We start from the raw sequence: 17,181 nt of genomic DNA on the forward strand, positions 1-17,181 counted from the left end.
TCACAGTCTAAAAGGGGGAGACAGAGAACAAAACCGAACATACTAACAAAATAAAATAAATAGAATAGACATGTACAAGTAAAATAAATAAATAAATAAATAGAGTAATAAATATGTACAAACATATATACAGGTGCTGTGGGGAAGGGAAGGAGGTAAGATGGGGGGATGGAGAGGGGGACGAGGGGGAGAGGAAGGAAGGGGCTCAGTGTGGGAAGGCCTCCTGGAGGAGGTGAGCTCCCAGTAGGGCCTTCAAGGGAGGAAGAGAGCTAGCTTGGCGGATGGGCAGAGGGAGGGCATTCCAGGCCCGGGGGATGATGTGGGCCTGTACTAAGCACTGGGGTAGGTGCAAGGTAATCTGGTTGCGATGAGTTCATGTCCCATATGGGCCTCACAGTCTCCTTCCCCATTTTACGGATGAGGTAACTGAGGCCCAGTGACTTGCCCAAAGTCACACAGCAGACAAGTGGCGGAGCCAGCATCTGAGCCCTGGTCCTTCCGAATCCCAGGCCCGTGCTCTCTCCACTAGGCCACACTGATGTGATGAATTTTTTGTCTTCCCTCAGCACACAGTGCTTGGTACATAGTGAGTGCATGAGCCATAAATCATCCTCATTATTCTCAGAGCAAAAGAGACAGAGAGAGAGGTGTGCAGGTGAACATTTCATCCACACCCTCAAGTTCCCAGAAGCCAAACTCTCCCATTCCTCCCACATTTCCTTAGCTCCCTTAGGGGCTCTCTGCTAGGGTACAGTATCCCACCCCCCAGCACGAGTCAGGAAGACAGTTGGACAAACGGGGAAGTGGGCAATCATCGCTCGGCCTAGGAAGGCAATCCCTCCCGGCCTCCCGGTGACACGTTCCCTCCTGGAGCTGAGATCCAGGGGTGCCAGACAGAGAGGAAACTGTGGGGGTTGAGGCGTGGAGCCTGGGTAATCAATCGTGAAGCTTTCCGCTGGGACACATCATGGAGAAAGCATGATACTATAAAAGCGCAACGTGTTGTTGTTCGAGGAGTATCAGTCTGGGGTTCCGAGTTGACATCTAAAAGTAAAGCTTTTAGACTGTGAGCCCACTGTTGGGTAGGGACTGTCTCTATATGTTGCCAACTTGTACTTCCCAAGCGCTTAGTACAGTGCTCTGCACACAGTAGGCACTCAATAAATACGATTGATTGATTGATTGATTGACATCTCCCCTCTGAAAACAGCCAACTCTCCGGAGATCGGGAGAGCGTTTGTCACTCTGCGTTCACCCCCGATACGCTGGGCAAATCACCTGTGGGATCACCCTGCAGGGTCAATCAATCAATCAATCAATCAATCGTATTTATTGAGCACTTACTGTGTGCAGAGCACTGTACTAAGCACTTGGGAAGTACAAGTTGGCAACATATAGAGACAGTCCCTACCCAACAGTGGGCTCACAGTCTAAAAGGGGGAGACAGAGAACAAAACCAAACATACTAACAAAATGAAATAAATAGAATAGATATGTACAAGTAAAATAAATAGAGTAATAAATATGTACAAACATATATACATATATGCAGGTGCTGTGGGGAAGGGAAGGAGGTAAGATGGGGGGGATGGAGAGGGGGACGAGGGGGAGAGGAAGGAAGGGGCTCAGTCTGGGAAGGCCTCCTGGAGGAGGTGAGCTCTCAGTAGGGCCTTGAAGGAAGGGAGGGAGGGAGGGTCACTCATGGGAGCTGATGATTGAGAAGCAGCCTGGCCTAATGGAAAAAGCATGGGCCTGGGCGACCTGGCTTCTAATCCTGCCTCCTCGACTTGCCTGCTGCGAGACTCTGGGCAAGTCACTTCACTTCTCTGTGCCTCAGATTCTTCATTTGTAAAATGGGGATTCAATAACTGTTCTCTCTCCCACTTAGACTGTGTGGGATGGGGACTGTGTCCAACCTGAGCACCATAGCTCTACCCCAGCACTTAGGAAGCTGCTTGGCACCTAGTGAGTGCTTAACAAATACCACAATTATTTATTCCTTTTAGACTGTGAGCCCGCTGTTGGGTAGGGACTGTCTCTATATTTTGCCAACTTGTACTTCCCAAGCGCTTAGTACAGTGCTCTGCACACAGTAAGTGCTCAATAAATATGATTGATTGATTGACTAATTCATTGAGTCTCCCATCAAGAATACGGGACAAGCCTTGGGCCCACGACTCGTCTGTAAAATGGGAATTAAGACTGTGGACCCCACATGGGACAACCTGATTACCTTGTATATTCCCCAGTGCTTAGAACAGTGTTTGGCACATAATAAGCACTTAACAAATACCATTATTATTATTATTAGTTGTTATGAGGAGTTTATGTGTGGGAATTGATTGTACTGCTAGTTTCGCATGGTGCCATTCACACTCTCTAACTCCTGCCATTCATCAGTCAGCCAGTCAGTCAGTCGTATTTATTGAGTGCTTACTATGTGCAGAGCACTGGACTAAGCGCTTGGGAGAGTACAAGACAATAACAAACAGAGACATTCCCTGCCCACAGCGAGTTTACAATCTAGAGGGGGAGATGGATGTTAATGTAAATAAATAAAATTACAGCTTATGTACACAAGTGCTGTGGGGCTGGGAGGGGGCATGAATAAAAAGAACAAGTCAAGGTGATGCAGAAGGGACTGGGAAGAGAGGAAATGAGGGTTTAATCAGGGAAGGCCTCTTGGAGGAGATTTGCCTTCAGTAAGGCTTTGAAGGTGGGCAGAGTCACTGTCTGTTGGATATGAAGAGGAGGGCATTCTAGGCCAGACGCAGGGCAAGAGCGAGGGGTCGGTGGTGAGATAGACGAGATCGAGGTACAATAAATAGGTTGGCATTAGAAGAGCAAAGTGTGGCCGAGTTGTAGTAAAAGAGAAGTGAAGTGAAGTGGGGGTGGCGGGGAGGGGCAAGGTGCTTTAAAGCCTATGATAAGGAGTTTCTGTTTGTTGCGGAGGTGGATGGGCAACTACTGGAGGCTCCTGAGGAGTGGGAAACACAGCTTGGACATTTCTATAGACAAATGATCCAGGCAGCAGAGTGAAGTATGGACTGAAGTGGGGAGAGACAGGAGGCAGGAAAGTCAGCAAGGAGGCTGATAGAGTCATCAAGGCAGAATAAGTTAAGTGCTTGGACTATTTTTTTTACTCTATTTATTTTACTTGTACATATTTACTATTCTGTTTATTTTGTTAATGATGTGCATCTACCTTTTCTTCTATTTATTCTGATGACACCTGTCCACATGTTTTGTTTTGTTGTCTGTCTCCCCCCTCTAGACTGTGAGCCCGTTGTTAGGTAGGGAGCATCTCTATATGTTGCCAACTTGTACTTCCCAAGCACTTAGTACAGTGCTCTGCACACAGTAAGCGCTCAATAAATATGATTGAATGAATGAATGAATGTGGTAGCAGTTTGGATGGAGAGAAAAGGATGGGTTTTAGTGATGTTCCCACTGGAGTATGGTACCAGAGAGATGATAAAAACAATCCCTGCCTTCAAGGAGATTACTTGCAGCCTACTGCTGCTATGCTAATACTGCTACTACTACTAATAATAATAATTGTGAAATTTATTAAATGCTTACTATGTGCCAAAAACTGTACTAAGCACTGAGGTAGGTGGGCTCACAGTTTAAGTAGGAGGGGGGTCAGGGGATAATAATAATAATAATAATAACAATAATAATAATAATAATAGTATTTGTTAAGCACTTACTATGCTTCTTCTAGACTGTGAGCCCGATGTTGGTTGGGGACCGTCTCTATATGTTGCCAACTTGTACTTCCCAAGCACTTAGTACAGTGCTCTGCACACAGTAAGCGCCCAATAAATACGTTTGAATGAATGAATGAATGTGCCAAGCACTGTTTCAAGTGCTGGGGTAGATACAAAATAATCAGGTTATACCATGTGGAGCTTACAGTCTTAGTCGATACAAAATAATCAGGTTTACCATGTGGGGCTTACAGTCTTAATTCCCATTTGATATATGAAGTCACTGAGGCCCAGAGAAGTGAAGTGGCTTACCCAAGGTCACACAGCAGACAAGTGGCGGAGCCAGGATTAGAACCCATGTCCTCCAGCTACCAAGCCCGTGCTCTTTCCACTAAGCCATCCTGCTTCTCCTAAGGTAGTGAAGCTCCATTTTGCAAATGAGGGAACTGAGACATAGAGAAGTAATATTTGTTGGGGTTTTTTATGTAATTTGTTAAGCACTTACTATGTGCTAGGCACTGTACTGAGCTCTGGGGTAGATACAAAGTAATCAGTTGGACACAGACCATGTCCCACATGGGGCTCATAGTCTTAATCCCCATTTTACAGGTGAGGTAACTGAGGCACAGAGAAGTGACTTACCCAAGGTCACACAGCAGACAAGTGGCAGAACTGGGGTTAGAATCCAGATCCTTCTGACTCCCAGGCTCTTGTTTTAGCTACTAGGCCATGTTGCTGATTTGTACTTCCCAAGTGCTTAGTACAGTGCTCTGCACACAGTAAGCTCTCAATAAATACGATTGAATGAAAGTTTAAGCTTGATTAGCCACAGTCGTGTTCTTTAAACAAAATCATGACCCTCCTTGTTCTGGGCTGCACAGTAGATGTGGCATATTATTGTTATATTGTCCTTTCCCAAGCCCGTTGTTGGACAGGGACCATCTCTATATGTTGCCAACTTGTACTTCCCAAACGCTTAGTACAGTGCTCTGCACACAGTATATGCTCAATAAATACAATTGAATGAAAGTTTAAGCTTGATTAGCCACAGTGGTGTTCTTTAAACAAAATCACGACCCTCCTTGTTCTGGGCTGCACAGTAGATGTGGCATATTATTGTTATATTGTCCTTTCCCAAGCCCGTTGTTGGACAGGGACCATCTCTATATGTTGCCGACTTGTACTTCCCAAACGCTTTGTACAGTGCTCTGCACACAGTAAGCGCTCAAAAAATGCAATTGAATGAATGAATGAATGCGCCGCACACAGTAAGCGCTCAATAAATATGACGGAAGGAATATTTTAATTCATTCACTCATTCATTCATTCAATCATATTTATTGAGCGCTTACCATGTGCACAGCATTGTATTTAGCACTTGGGAGAGGACAATATAACAATAAACAGACACATTCCCTGCTACTAATGAGCTTACAGTTTAGAGGGAGAGACGGACATTAATATAAATAAATAGATGACAGATATATACACAAGTGCTGTGGGGATGGGAAGGGGGATGAATAAAAGGAGCAAGTCAGAGCAACACAGAATGGAGTGGGAGAAGAAGAAAGAAGGGCTCAGTCAGGGAAGGAGTCTAGGAGGATATGTGTCTTCAATAAGACTTTGAAGAAGGGAAGAATAATTGTAAATAAATATGAGATTGGACGAACTTTAGGCCTGTCAGCCAGAGTCAATCCCCACTAAGCGTGAGACTTGGCAAGCAGATTACGGGGGCAGGAATGAAACTTTCTCCTGAAGCGTTCTCTTAGAATCATGCTCGTTCTGGGCAGCCCCTGAAGATATACTTGTTTTCTATTTCTGCCTCCCACCGTCCCCTCCTGTGGTCACTAATTTGCTTTATGCAATGAATCTCCTTTTCTGTACATTCTGCTGCTCTTCTTCCCATTCTAATTTGTGTCAGAGTGGCAGGCAAAATAAAACGTCAACCCCCTCTCCCTCCCCAGCGGATTTGAGTGCATTAGCTATCCTTTGATGGATGTTGCGCCCACGAGCCCGGAATCCAGAGCCAGCCAGGGATCACCAATCCCCGAGGGGAGCATGGAGCCGGAATTTGGATCAGACTCCAAGCTCGGCGGCGAAGGCAATGCCCCTGGGCCCGCAGATGGTGAGTAGCGATAACAGATGGATTAGTCTGAGGCTCATCCTTTCCCTTAACCCGGAAGCAATAGGTATTGTAATAATAATAATAATTATTATTATTATTATTAGTAGAACATGCAAAGCACTGTTCTAAGCGCTGGGGAGGTTACAAGGTGATCAGGTTGTCCCACGGGGGGCTCACAGTCTTAATCCCCATTTGACAGATGAGGGAACTGAGGCCCAGAGAAGTGAAGTGACTTGCCCAAAGTCACACAGCTAAGTGGCAGAGCCGGGATTTGAACCCATGACCTCTGACTCCAAAGCCCGGGCTCTTTCCACTGAGCCACGCTGCTTCTCTAGTAGTATTTCATAAGTGCTTACTATGCACCAGGCACTGTACTGAGCATCAGGGTGGATAAAAGCAGCGTGGCTCAGTGGAAAGAGCATGGGCTTGGGAGTCAGAGGTCATGGGTTCTAATCCCGGCTCCCCCACAGGTCTGCTGGGGCAAGTCACTTAACTTCTCTGAGCCTCAGTTACTTCATCTATAAAAAAATGGGGATTAAGACTGTGAGCCCCACGTGGGACAATGTGATCACCTTATATCCCTCCCAGCACTTAGAACAGTGCTTTGTACATAGTAAGCACTTAACAAATGCCATCATTATTATTATTATTATTATTGTAAAAGCAAATTTATCCCTGTCCCACGTGGGGCTCAGAGTCTTTAGTCCCCATTTTACAGATGAGGCAGCTGAAGCACAGAAAAATGAAGTGACTTGCCCAATGTCACACAACAGACAAGAGGCATAGCCGGGATTAGAACCCAGGTCCTCCTGACTCCTAGGCTCATGCTCCATCCACTTAGGAGAAACAGCCTGGCTCAGTGGAAAGAGCCCGGGCTTTGGAGTCAGAGGTCATGGGTTCAAATCCTAGATCCATCAATTGTCAGCTGTGTGACTTTGGGCAAGTCACTTCACTTCTCTGGGCCTCAGATACCTCATCTGTAAAATGGGGATTAAGACTGTGAGCCCCCTGTGGGACAACCTGATCACCTTGTAACCTCCCCAGCACTTAAAAACAGTGCTTTGCACATAGTAAGCACTTAGTAAATGCCATCATTAATTATTAATTAGGCCATGCTGCTTCTCTAAGATAATCTCCGCCTCTTTCCCCGGAACTTCCAAGTCACCTGGTGAAGAATCAGATGTGTGCTTCTCTTCAATCAATCAATTGATCAATCAAATCAATCAGTGGTATTTATTGAGCATTTACTGTGTACCAAACTGAGAGTAATAATAATAACAATAATGTTGTGTGCCAAGCACTGTTCTAAGCACTGGGGTAGATGCAAGGTAATCAGGTTGTCCTACGTGGGGCTCACAGTCTTCATCCCCAGTTTCCAGATGAGGTAACTGAGGCCCAGAGAAGTTAAGTGACTTGCCCAAGGTCACACAGCTGACAAGTGGCAGAGGCAGGATTAGAACCCATGACCTGTGACTCCCAAGCCCGAGCTCTTTACACTAAGCCACGCTGCTTCTCCACAACAGCTTCTCCACTTCTAGACTGTGAGCCCACTGTTGGTTAGGGACCGTCTCTATATGTTGCCAACTTGTACTTCCCAAGCGCTTAGTACAGTGCTCTGCACACAGTAAGTGCTCAATAAATATGATTGAATGAATGAATGAATGAACAGAGTACAATACAACAGATTTGGTAGGCATGCTCCCCGCCTACAATGAGCTTACAATTTAGACAGGGAGATAGACATTAATATAAATGAATAATTGTGGACATGTAATAATAATAATTGTGGTATTTATTAAGTGCTCACTATGTGCCAGGCCCTGCAGGGTGGATACAAGCAAATAGGGTTGCTGTCCCGCGTGGAGCTCACAGTCTCAATCCCCATTTTATAGCTGAGGTAACTGAGGCACAGAGAAGGGAAGTGACTTGCCCAAGGTCACAGAGGGGACAAAAGGCAGAGCCGGGATTAGAACCCTGACCTTCTGACTCCCATGCCTGTGCTCTGAAGATGGGGTGAAGACCAGGTGCCTAAAAGTTACAGATCCAAGACTTGGGGGGCTGAGAGGAGAGGCCTCTTTCCCTCCAGGTCCCTCTCAACCCAGAGGAGACTGGCACCCCCTTGCTAACTCTGCCCACACTGGCAGGAAACATTCCATGACCGATCCACTTATTGCTCCAGTCTTGTCTTTTGTTTTGTGTATGGTATTCGTTAAGCACCTACTATGTGCCAGGCTCTATACTAAGCACTGGGGTAAACACAAGCTAATCAGGTTGGACATTGTCCACGTCCCACATGGGGCTCATGTTTCAGCCCAATTTTCCAGATGAGGTAACTGAGGCACAGAGAAGAGAAGCAACTTGCCCAAGGTCACATAATAATAATAATAATAATAACAATAATTATAATAATAATAATAATAATGGCATTTATTAAGTGCTTACTATGTGCAAAGCACTGTTCTAAGCGCTGGGGAGGTTACAACTCAGTAAATACGAGTTGGGATTAGAACTGATGACCTCTGACTCCTAAGCCTGTGTTCTTTCCACTAAGCCACGCTGCTTCTCTAAGCCACGCTGCTTCTCTATGATGATTATGGGCAAATGATTCCCAAATGCACATCTCCAGCCCTGATCCCTCTCCTTCCCTGCGGTCTCATATTTCCTTCTGCCCTCAAGACACACCTACTTGGATGTCCCGCCGACACCTTAAATTAAACACGTCCGAAACGTGTCCAAAGGATTAATGTAGTAGCAGTCTGGATGGAGAGGGAAGGGTGGATTTTAGCGGTGTTGTGAAGGTTGAACCAACAGGATTTTGTGGTGGATTGAATATGTGGGTTGAATGAGAGAAAGGAGTCCAGGATAATGCCAAGGTTATGGGCATGGGAGATGGGAAGGATGGTGGGGCTATCTACAATGATGGGAATCACTGTATAACAAATATAAAATATCAAATGTGAAATATTTCTTTCCACAATATGCTGGACCCTTTTCAGATCAGCCTGAGAGGGATTTCATTTCTGTCTGATAAACCACACACCTTTAGTTCTTCCTTCTGAGTCATTTTTATCAGGGTCATTACCTAATTTGCAAAAATGAGCTGGAGAAAGACCAGGTAATAGATTCATTTAATCTACCTTTCTATTATAAAAAAAATATCATTACAATGTGACAACTCCATCCATTGAGAGTGTACCCCTTCAGCTGGGGAGAAACCTATGACATCGGACAAAGCAGTGTGGAGAGTGTACCCCTTCAGCTGGGGAGAAACCTATGGCATTGGACAAAGCAGTGTGGAGAAGCAGTGTGGCCCAGTGGTTAGAGCACAGGCCTGGGAATCAGAAAGATCTGGGTTCTGATCCTGGCTCTGCCACTTGTCTGCTGTATGACCATGGGCAAGTCACTTCACCTCTCTGTGCTTCAGTTACCTCTTCTGTAGAATGGGGATTAAGACTGTGGGCACCATGTGGAGCATAGACTGTGTCTTACCTGAGTAGCTTGTATCTACCCCAGTGCTTAGTATAGTGCTTGGCACATAGTAAGTGCTGAATGAGCACCACAGTGGAAAAAAATGACATTTGGAGCCAGAATCTCTAGGGCAGCCATCCTCGGCAGCAGCAGCAATGGCAGCATCATCGTCATCGTGGTTATTATCAATATTGTTTACGATGTTGAGTGAGCCATTGAGAAAGTCTTGTCTTGTCTTAAACCATCGAGTCGTTTCCGACCCATAGAGACACCACAGACACATCATTCCCAGAACGCCCCACTCTCCATCTACAATCATTCTGGTTGTGTATCCATAGAGTTATCTTGGTAAAAATCCGAAAGTGGTTTACCATTGCCGCCTTCCGTGCAGTAAACTTTAGTCTCCGCCCTCCACTCTCTCATGTGCCGCTGCTGCCCTGCAGCAGATTGCCTTGTAACAGATTGCCTTCCACTCACTAGCCACTGCCCAAGCTAGGAATGGAACGGATATGCCTCTGCTTGACTCTCTCTCACATAGCCAAGGCTGGTAGAGTACTAGAAACTGTCCAGGTGTAACCCAGAGAGGGGCATTGAGAAAGTGCAACAGTGCATAAGATAATTAATCAATCAGTGATATTTATTGAGCACTTACTGTGTGCAGAGCCCTGTACTAAGCACTTGGAAGAGTCCAATTGAGTTGGCAGACTCGATGCCAACCCTCAAAGAACTTACAGTCTAGTGGGAGAGACAGTCATTAAAATAAATTACGGTTTGGAGAAGCAACAGAATATAAGGGTCTGAACACAAGAGCTGCAAGGATGAGGTTGGCATGAGTATCAAAGCATTAAGAGGGTATGGACTTTAATGTTTAGTTGATGCAGAAGGGAGGGAGAATATGGTGGGGAGATGAGAGGCTAGTCAAAGAAGACTTCCTGGAAGAGATATGATTTTAGTAGGGCTTTGCACACGGGGAGAGAGGTGGCCTGTTAGGTATAAAATGCCTGGCTTAGTGGATAGAGCACAGGCCTGGGAATCAGAAGAACCTGGGTTCTAATCCCAGCTCCGCCACTTGTCTGCTGGGTGACATTTAATTTCTCTGTGCCTCAGTTACCTCATGTGTAAACTGAGGATTAAGACCGTGAGCCTCGTGTGGGACAGGGACTATGTTCAACCTGATTAGCTTGGCTCTTCCCCAGGGATTAGAACAGTGCCTGGCACATAGTAAGCATTTAACAGATACCATCATCATCATTAATCCCAGCTCTGCCACTTGTCTGCTTTGTGACCTTGGGCAAGTTTCTTCACTTCTCTGGGCCTCAATTACCTCATCTAGAAAATGGGGATTAAGACCGTGAGCTCCATGAAGGACATGGACTGAATCCCAATTGATTGTATCTACCTCAGCGCTTAGAACAGTGCCCTGGCACATAATAAACGCTTAACAAATACCATAAAAAAGTGGGAGGGAATTTCAGGCAGGAGGGAGGATGTGAGCAAAGCATTGGTGAGAGAGATGAGTGAGGTACATTAAGTAGGTTGGTGTTAGAGAAGCGAAATGTGTGGGAGATCATTCATTCTATCATGCAATCGTATTTATTGAGCGCATACCGTGTGCAAAGCACCATACTAAGTGCTTGGGAGAGTGCAGTACAACAAGAAACAGTCACTTTCCCTACCCACAATGAGCGTACAGTCTAGGGACTGCGAAGATGGGTAGGAGGGGGCAAGCTGATCAGGTGCCTTAAAGCCAATAGCAGGAATTTCTCTTTTATGTCAAGTTGTTCTCTGCCTTTAAGGAGCTTGTATTCTATTAGGAGAGAAGGATTTATAAATAGTGGAAGTGGAAAATTTATTGAATAAACAACCAGGCATATGTCTATGGGTGTTTGGAGACAGAGAAAACCTAAGCTTCAGAGCCTGTCCTTGAAGAATTTTCAAGGGGAAGAGATGCTCAGTGGAAGCAAAATGCCAAGCAACTCATGGATAAAGCAATCAATCAGTCGCTCGATCAATCGGTAATTAATTGGACAAGGTACGCTTTGGGAGCTTTGGGGTGGCATGACGGTGGGGGCAGTGGAGTGGTTAATCGGGGAAGGCCTCATGGAGGAGGGAGCTTTTTGGAAGGCAGGAAAGGCCCTGGGTCCTGGGAAAGATTAAGGAACATTTTGTACCTTGTTAACGTTTTCCAACCCCTACCTACAAGGCTCCAGGAGTGCTCTTTAAAATTCATTTTCAACTAATATAAGGTGGGGAGAGAAAAGCATTTTCTCCCTTCATTTCGGCACTTTCATTCACAAGTGTTGGCCACCTGGAGATTAACCCATTTTTGAAAATAATTGGTTTGCAAGTATCTTAATTGTACCCTTATTATATGCCAAGAAGACGTTTTCAAAATGTTTGCACTCCAGGGGGGTCTTGTGATGCCACACAACTTTCCTAGCTTGATTTTCACAGTTGATCGGGTCATCAGCACTCCTGGGGGGGAATTCTAGAACAAATTCTGAGTCTCTCTTTCTCTCTGTCTCCCTCTTCCCCCCCTCCTTTCTCCCTCTCCCTCTCTATCTATCTTTCTCTTCCACTTTCCCCCTCTCTTTTTCTCTCTCTCTCCCTCTCCCGATGTTACCCTTTCCATTCCCCATTTTCTCTCTACTACTCCCCCTTTTTCCCCTTTTCCCTCTCTCACTCTCCCTCTCCTTTCTCTCCCTTTCTCTCCCACTTCCTCCCTTCTCCCTATTTCTTTTTTTTCCTTCTCCCCACTCCCCGTCCTTGTCTTTCTCATTTTCTCCCTCTCCCTTTTTCTCTCTCTCTAGTCCCTCCCTGCCTCTCTCTTTATTTGTCATTCTTTCCCTCTCCTCTCTATTTCTCTCCTTTTCTCTCTCCTCATTCAGCGCCTAGGTTTCTTCTGGGTTTAACTTTAAAACAGACAATTATTACCGAACCTGCCCTCCTCATAGAAACATGCTGGGATTGCTTTAACACCCTATTATTCTTGGAATTATTCATGGGAGCCCTAATGCTGAATCTTGGGAGTTGAATCAAAGTTTAATCACTGCAGTTTATTGTGAAGAGTAATATTGAACCCACCCATATAACCTGATACATTGTAAATACACGATTTGCATCTTAATTTGGGAGTGCAGAAACCATACAGATGAATCGAAACAAACAGCCTCTCCTCCTCCCCAACTGAACGAGGCAAAGGGTAATTCTGTTAGCCCCAGATTGAATGGCAGAGAGATTTCTTAAAAAGCATCATTCCAATCATTCAGGGTTCGTCCTATGGTGGTTTCTTTGGTGCGTTTCATGTTGCTGATATTCTGGGATGTGTTTTTGACAGTCATAGTACTGGAGTGAAGAACCGTCCCTAAACACTTGAACCAATCTGAAATTAGGACGAGAGTAAGAAGGTTGAATGAATGTCACTTGCTTTTCTGGGGGGCGGAGGGGAGAGAATTCCCCCCAGGGAGAATTAATATTAGATTTCACATTTCAGCTCATGTCGGTCTTTCCATTTCTTCCTATTTTGGAGTCAAGTCGAAGTTACGATTCCAGAAGTTGCAGCAAACCACCTTCCCTCCCTAATCTAAACTCTAGAATAGGTAGAGCACGAGCCTTGGAGTCAGAAGGACTTGGTTAATCTCTATTCTGCCACTTGTCTGCTGAGTGACCTTGGGCAAGTCACTTCAATTCTCTGTGCCTCAGTTACCTCATCTGTAAACTGGGGATTAAGAATCTGAGCCTCACGCAGGGCAGGGACTATGTCCGACCTGATTAGCTTGTGTCTGCCCCAGAGCTTAGTACAGTGCCTGGTACATAGTTAGCGCTCTACAAAAACCATAAAAAAAAAGACCAGAGCCTAGGAATAGCAAGTTACAATCGTTACAACTCAAGCAAACAGATATTTGAAGCAAAATGTCATTCTTCTGAAACATGTAAAATCCTATAGTGCTCTACCTTGGGGGATCCTCTCTCTGACTAAATATAATCTGTCTCTGCATATCTCACATTGTGTCTTTGCTTGTCCCGCATGGTGAAATAATGGCAATAATAATAATGGTAATAATAATAGTTTTCATTCAGTGCTTACGGTGTGCCAAGCACTGTACTAGACACTGGGGGACATACAAGATAATCAGGTCATGCTCCATCCCTTTCCCACATGGGGCTCACAGTCTAGTGGGGAGTGAAAAGGGGCATTTAATTCATTTTATAGATGAGGAAACTGAGAAAAGATGACTCGCTCAAGATCTGGCAATTCAGAATGGTCTGCAGCCTAAAAATAATAATAATATTTATTAAGTATTTACAATGTTTCAAACCCTGATCTAAGTGCTAGGGTAGATACATGGCATTCAGGTTGGACACAGTCCCTGTCCCACATGGGGTTCGTAGTCTTAATCCCCATTTGGTAGATAGAGCCGGGATTAGAACCCAGGTTCTTCTGATTCCCAGGCCCCTTTTTCTATCCACTAGGCCATGAGGCTTCCCTGAAAATGAGGGTGATTGATTGCTTTCATCCAATCTCCTTGTGGGCAGGGACCGCGCCTACCAACTCTGTTGATTTGTACTCTCTGACAGTCAGCCAATCAATCGTATTTATTGAGCACTTGCAGCGCGGCTCAATGGAAAAGAGCCCGGGCTTTGGAGTCAGTGGTCATGGGTTCAAATCCTGGCTCCGCTAATTGTCAGCTGTGTGACTTTGGGCAAGTCACTTCATTTCTCTGGGCCTCAGTTACCTCATCTGTAAAATGGGGATTAAGACTGTGAGTCCCCCGAGGGACAACCTGATTGCCTCGTAACCTCCCCTGCGCTTAGAACAGTGCTTTGCACATAGTAAGCGCTTAATAAATGCCATCATTATTATCATTATTATTATTATTATTATTACTGTGTGCAGAGCACTGGACTAAGCACTTGGGAGAGTACAATGTAACAATGTAACAGACACATTCCCTGTTCACAACGAGTTTACAGTCTAGCAGGGGAGCAGACATATAAATAAATAAAATTACAAATTAGGTACGAAAGTGCTGTGGGGCTGAGGGGCTGGGGGGAGGGTGGGTGATGAATAAAGAGAGCAAGTCAGGGAGGTGTGGAAGAGAGTGGGAGAAGAGGAAAGAAGGTTTTAGTGGGAGAAGCAGTATGACCTAGTGGATAGAGCACAAGCCTGAGAGTCAGAAGGACCTGAGTTCTAATCCTGACTCCACCCCTTGTCTGCTGTGTGGCCTTGAGCAAGTCACTTCACTTCTCTAGGCCTCAGTTACCTTATCCGTAAAATGGGGATTGAGACTGTGAGCCCCACAGGGGACAGGGACTGTGTCCAACCCGATTTGCTTATATCCACCCCAGTGCTTAGTACAGTAAGCGCTTAGCAAATATCATAATTATTATTATTATTAGAAAGAGAAAGGTACTCTCCCAAGCATTTAGTACAGTGCTGGATGCACAGTAACAGGTCATTAAACAGCAATCGATCGATTGATTAGAGTCCTGCCATTAGGGGGTCTCTGGCCCTGAGTTACGGGACCTTTCCGCAAACAGGTCCCCTCAGGTAGGAAAGCACTGCCTAGTTTAGTTTGGGAGAATTGAAAGAGGCCTTGTTATGGAAGGCCTTTATTTCTTATCTTTCCCTCTTCGCTCACACCTCCCAGCATTTCTCTTGCTGCTTCCCCCTGATAACTGCAGTTTGAATGTGCCACCTCGTAGAATTGCTGGGAGGGGTGAAAGAGGTTTGGGGAGGGAAGAGAATGAAGTCATTGTGCTTTGCCAGCAAGTGAAGTTTTCTCCACGCGGCTTCTCAAGACAGGGCCGAGCCTCGCTCATCACATGGCCCGCTTGTAAGCGTTTCAGAAGCGCAACATTTCCATTGTGCTGGTGAAATTGCTTTCATCTCACCAGACGGAGTGTTGGGGAGTGTATCGCAAGACTGAGGGCAGCTCTGGATCAGCCTGACAGTCAGCAAGGGGAATATGTCCCTGGAGTCTGCACCCCCAAGGGGCTCGTGCCTGTGGTCTTTCTGGCCCACCGGGACCATCCCTGGAAGCTGAGTGGCCTGGGAGTCTGAGGGATCTGGGTTCTAGTCCCGGCTCCGCCACCTGTCTGTCCTTGGGCAAGTCACTTAACTTCTCTTTGCCTCAGTTATCTCATCTAGCAAATGGGAATAAAGACTGTGAGCCCCATGTGGGACAGGGGCTGTGTCAATCAATCAATCAATCAATCGTATTTATTGAGCGCTTACTGTGTGCAGAGCACTGTACTTAGCACTTGGGAAGTACAAGTCGGCAACACATAGAGACAGTCCCTACCCAACAGCGGGCTCACAGTCTAGAAGGGGGAGACAGAGAACAAAACCAAACATACTAACAAAATAAAATAAATAGAATAGATATGTACAAGTAAGATAAATAAATTAATTAATTAATAGAGTAATAAATATGTACAAACATATACACATATATACAGGTGCTGTGGGGAAGGGAAGGAGGTAAGATGGGGGGGATGGAGAGGGGGGCGAGGGGGAGAGGAAGGAAGGGGCTTAGTCTGTGTCCAACCTGATTAGCTTGAATCTAACCCAGCACTTAGAGCACTGCTTGTCAGTGTGGCTCAGTGGAAAGAGCCCGGGCTTTGGAGTTAGAGGTCATGGGTTCAAATCCCAGCTCTGCCAATTGTCAGCTGTATGACTTTGGGCAAGTCACTTTACTTCTCTGTGCCTCAGTTCCCTCATGCGTAAAATGGGGATTAAGACTGTGAGCCCCCTGTGGGACAACCTGATCACCTTGTAACCTCCCCAGCTCTTAGAACAGTACTTTGCAAATAGTAAGCTCCTACTAAATGCCATTATTATTATTTGTCATTATCATTATCATTATTACTCCAGAGCCGAGATAATGACCAGGCCATTCTGGTGTTTGTCAATCAATCAATCAATGGTATTTATTGAGCATTTACTTTGTGCAGAGCACTGCACTAGCAGTTGAGAGAGCACAGTCCAACAGAGTTGGGAGATAATTTCCCTGCCCTCATGGAGCTTACAGTCTAGAGAGAAGAGCTTACTGCCTAGAGGGATTACTTGGTACCAGGGAGAAGCAGCATGGAGTAGTGGATAGAGCACAGGCCTTGGACTCAGAAGGTCAGTGCTAATCCTGGCTCTGCCACTTGTGACCTTGGGCAAGTCACTTTACTTCTCTGGGCCTCAGTTCCCTCATCTGTAAAACGGGGATTGAGACTGTGAGTCTCATGTAGGAAAGGGACTGTGTCCAACCTGATTTGCTTGTATTCACTCCAGCACTTAGTACAGTGCTTGGCACATAGTAAATGCTTGACAAATACCACAATTATTATTCTAAGCACTGAGGGAGATACAAGGTAGTCAGATTGGACTTGGACCCTGTCTCACCTGGGGCTTACAGTCTAAGCGCTTAGTCCAGTGCTCTGCACACAGTAAGCACTCAGTAAATAGCATTGATTATTTGAGGTAAGGAGAGCAGGTATCTTATCCCCGTTGGAATGTGCCTATCAACTCAGGTATATTGTGTTCTCCCAAGCACGTAGTACAGAGCTCTGTACCCAGTAAGCACTCAGTAAACATCATTGATTGATTGATTGAGTTTATAGGTAAAGAAACTGAGCCCCAGAGAGGTTAAGTGGCTTGTCCAGAGTCACACAGCAGGTCTGAGGCAGAGCTGGACTAGAACCCAGGCCTCCTGACTCCCAGTCCCGTACTTTTTCAAATAGACCATGCTGAGTACAAAAGAGAGAAAAGACATTGTCCCTGGACCCCAAGGAGTTTGCAATCTAGAGGGGAAACAAAACCAACCCCAAATCATTTCTGGCTAGCCTTGTGGCTGACCTCCCTTTCTCAAGCCTCTCCCCTGC

The 17,181-nt window shown here is 45.6% G+C and overlaps 1 protein-coding gene and 1 non-coding gene across 2 annotated transcripts in view; one reads left to right on the forward strand and one right to left on the reverse strand.

Annotated features, from left to right (window-relative positions):
- Positions 1-17,181, forward strand: part of MORN1 (MORN repeat containing 1) — a 242,664-nt gene that overhangs the window by 71,352 nt on the left and 154,131 nt on the right. The window contains 1 exon segment of the mRNA XM_038747309.1: positions 5,678-5,838. Coding sequence (XP_038603237.1) covers positions 5,678-5,838 — 161 coding nt within the window.
- LOC119929290 lies at positions 9,757-9,894 on the reverse strand. The gene has a single exon (XR_005451422.1). It is a non-coding gene; the product is annotated as a small nucleolar RNA SNORA7 (small nucleolar RNA).

Source organism: Tachyglossus aculeatus, chromosome 5 (genome assembly GCF_015852505.1).
Source record: "Tachyglossus aculeatus isolate mTacAcu1 chromosome 5, mTacAcu1.pri, whole genome shotgun sequence".
Lineage (NCBI taxonomy): Eukaryota > Metazoa > Chordata > Mammalia > Monotremata > Tachyglossidae > Tachyglossus > Tachyglossus aculeatus.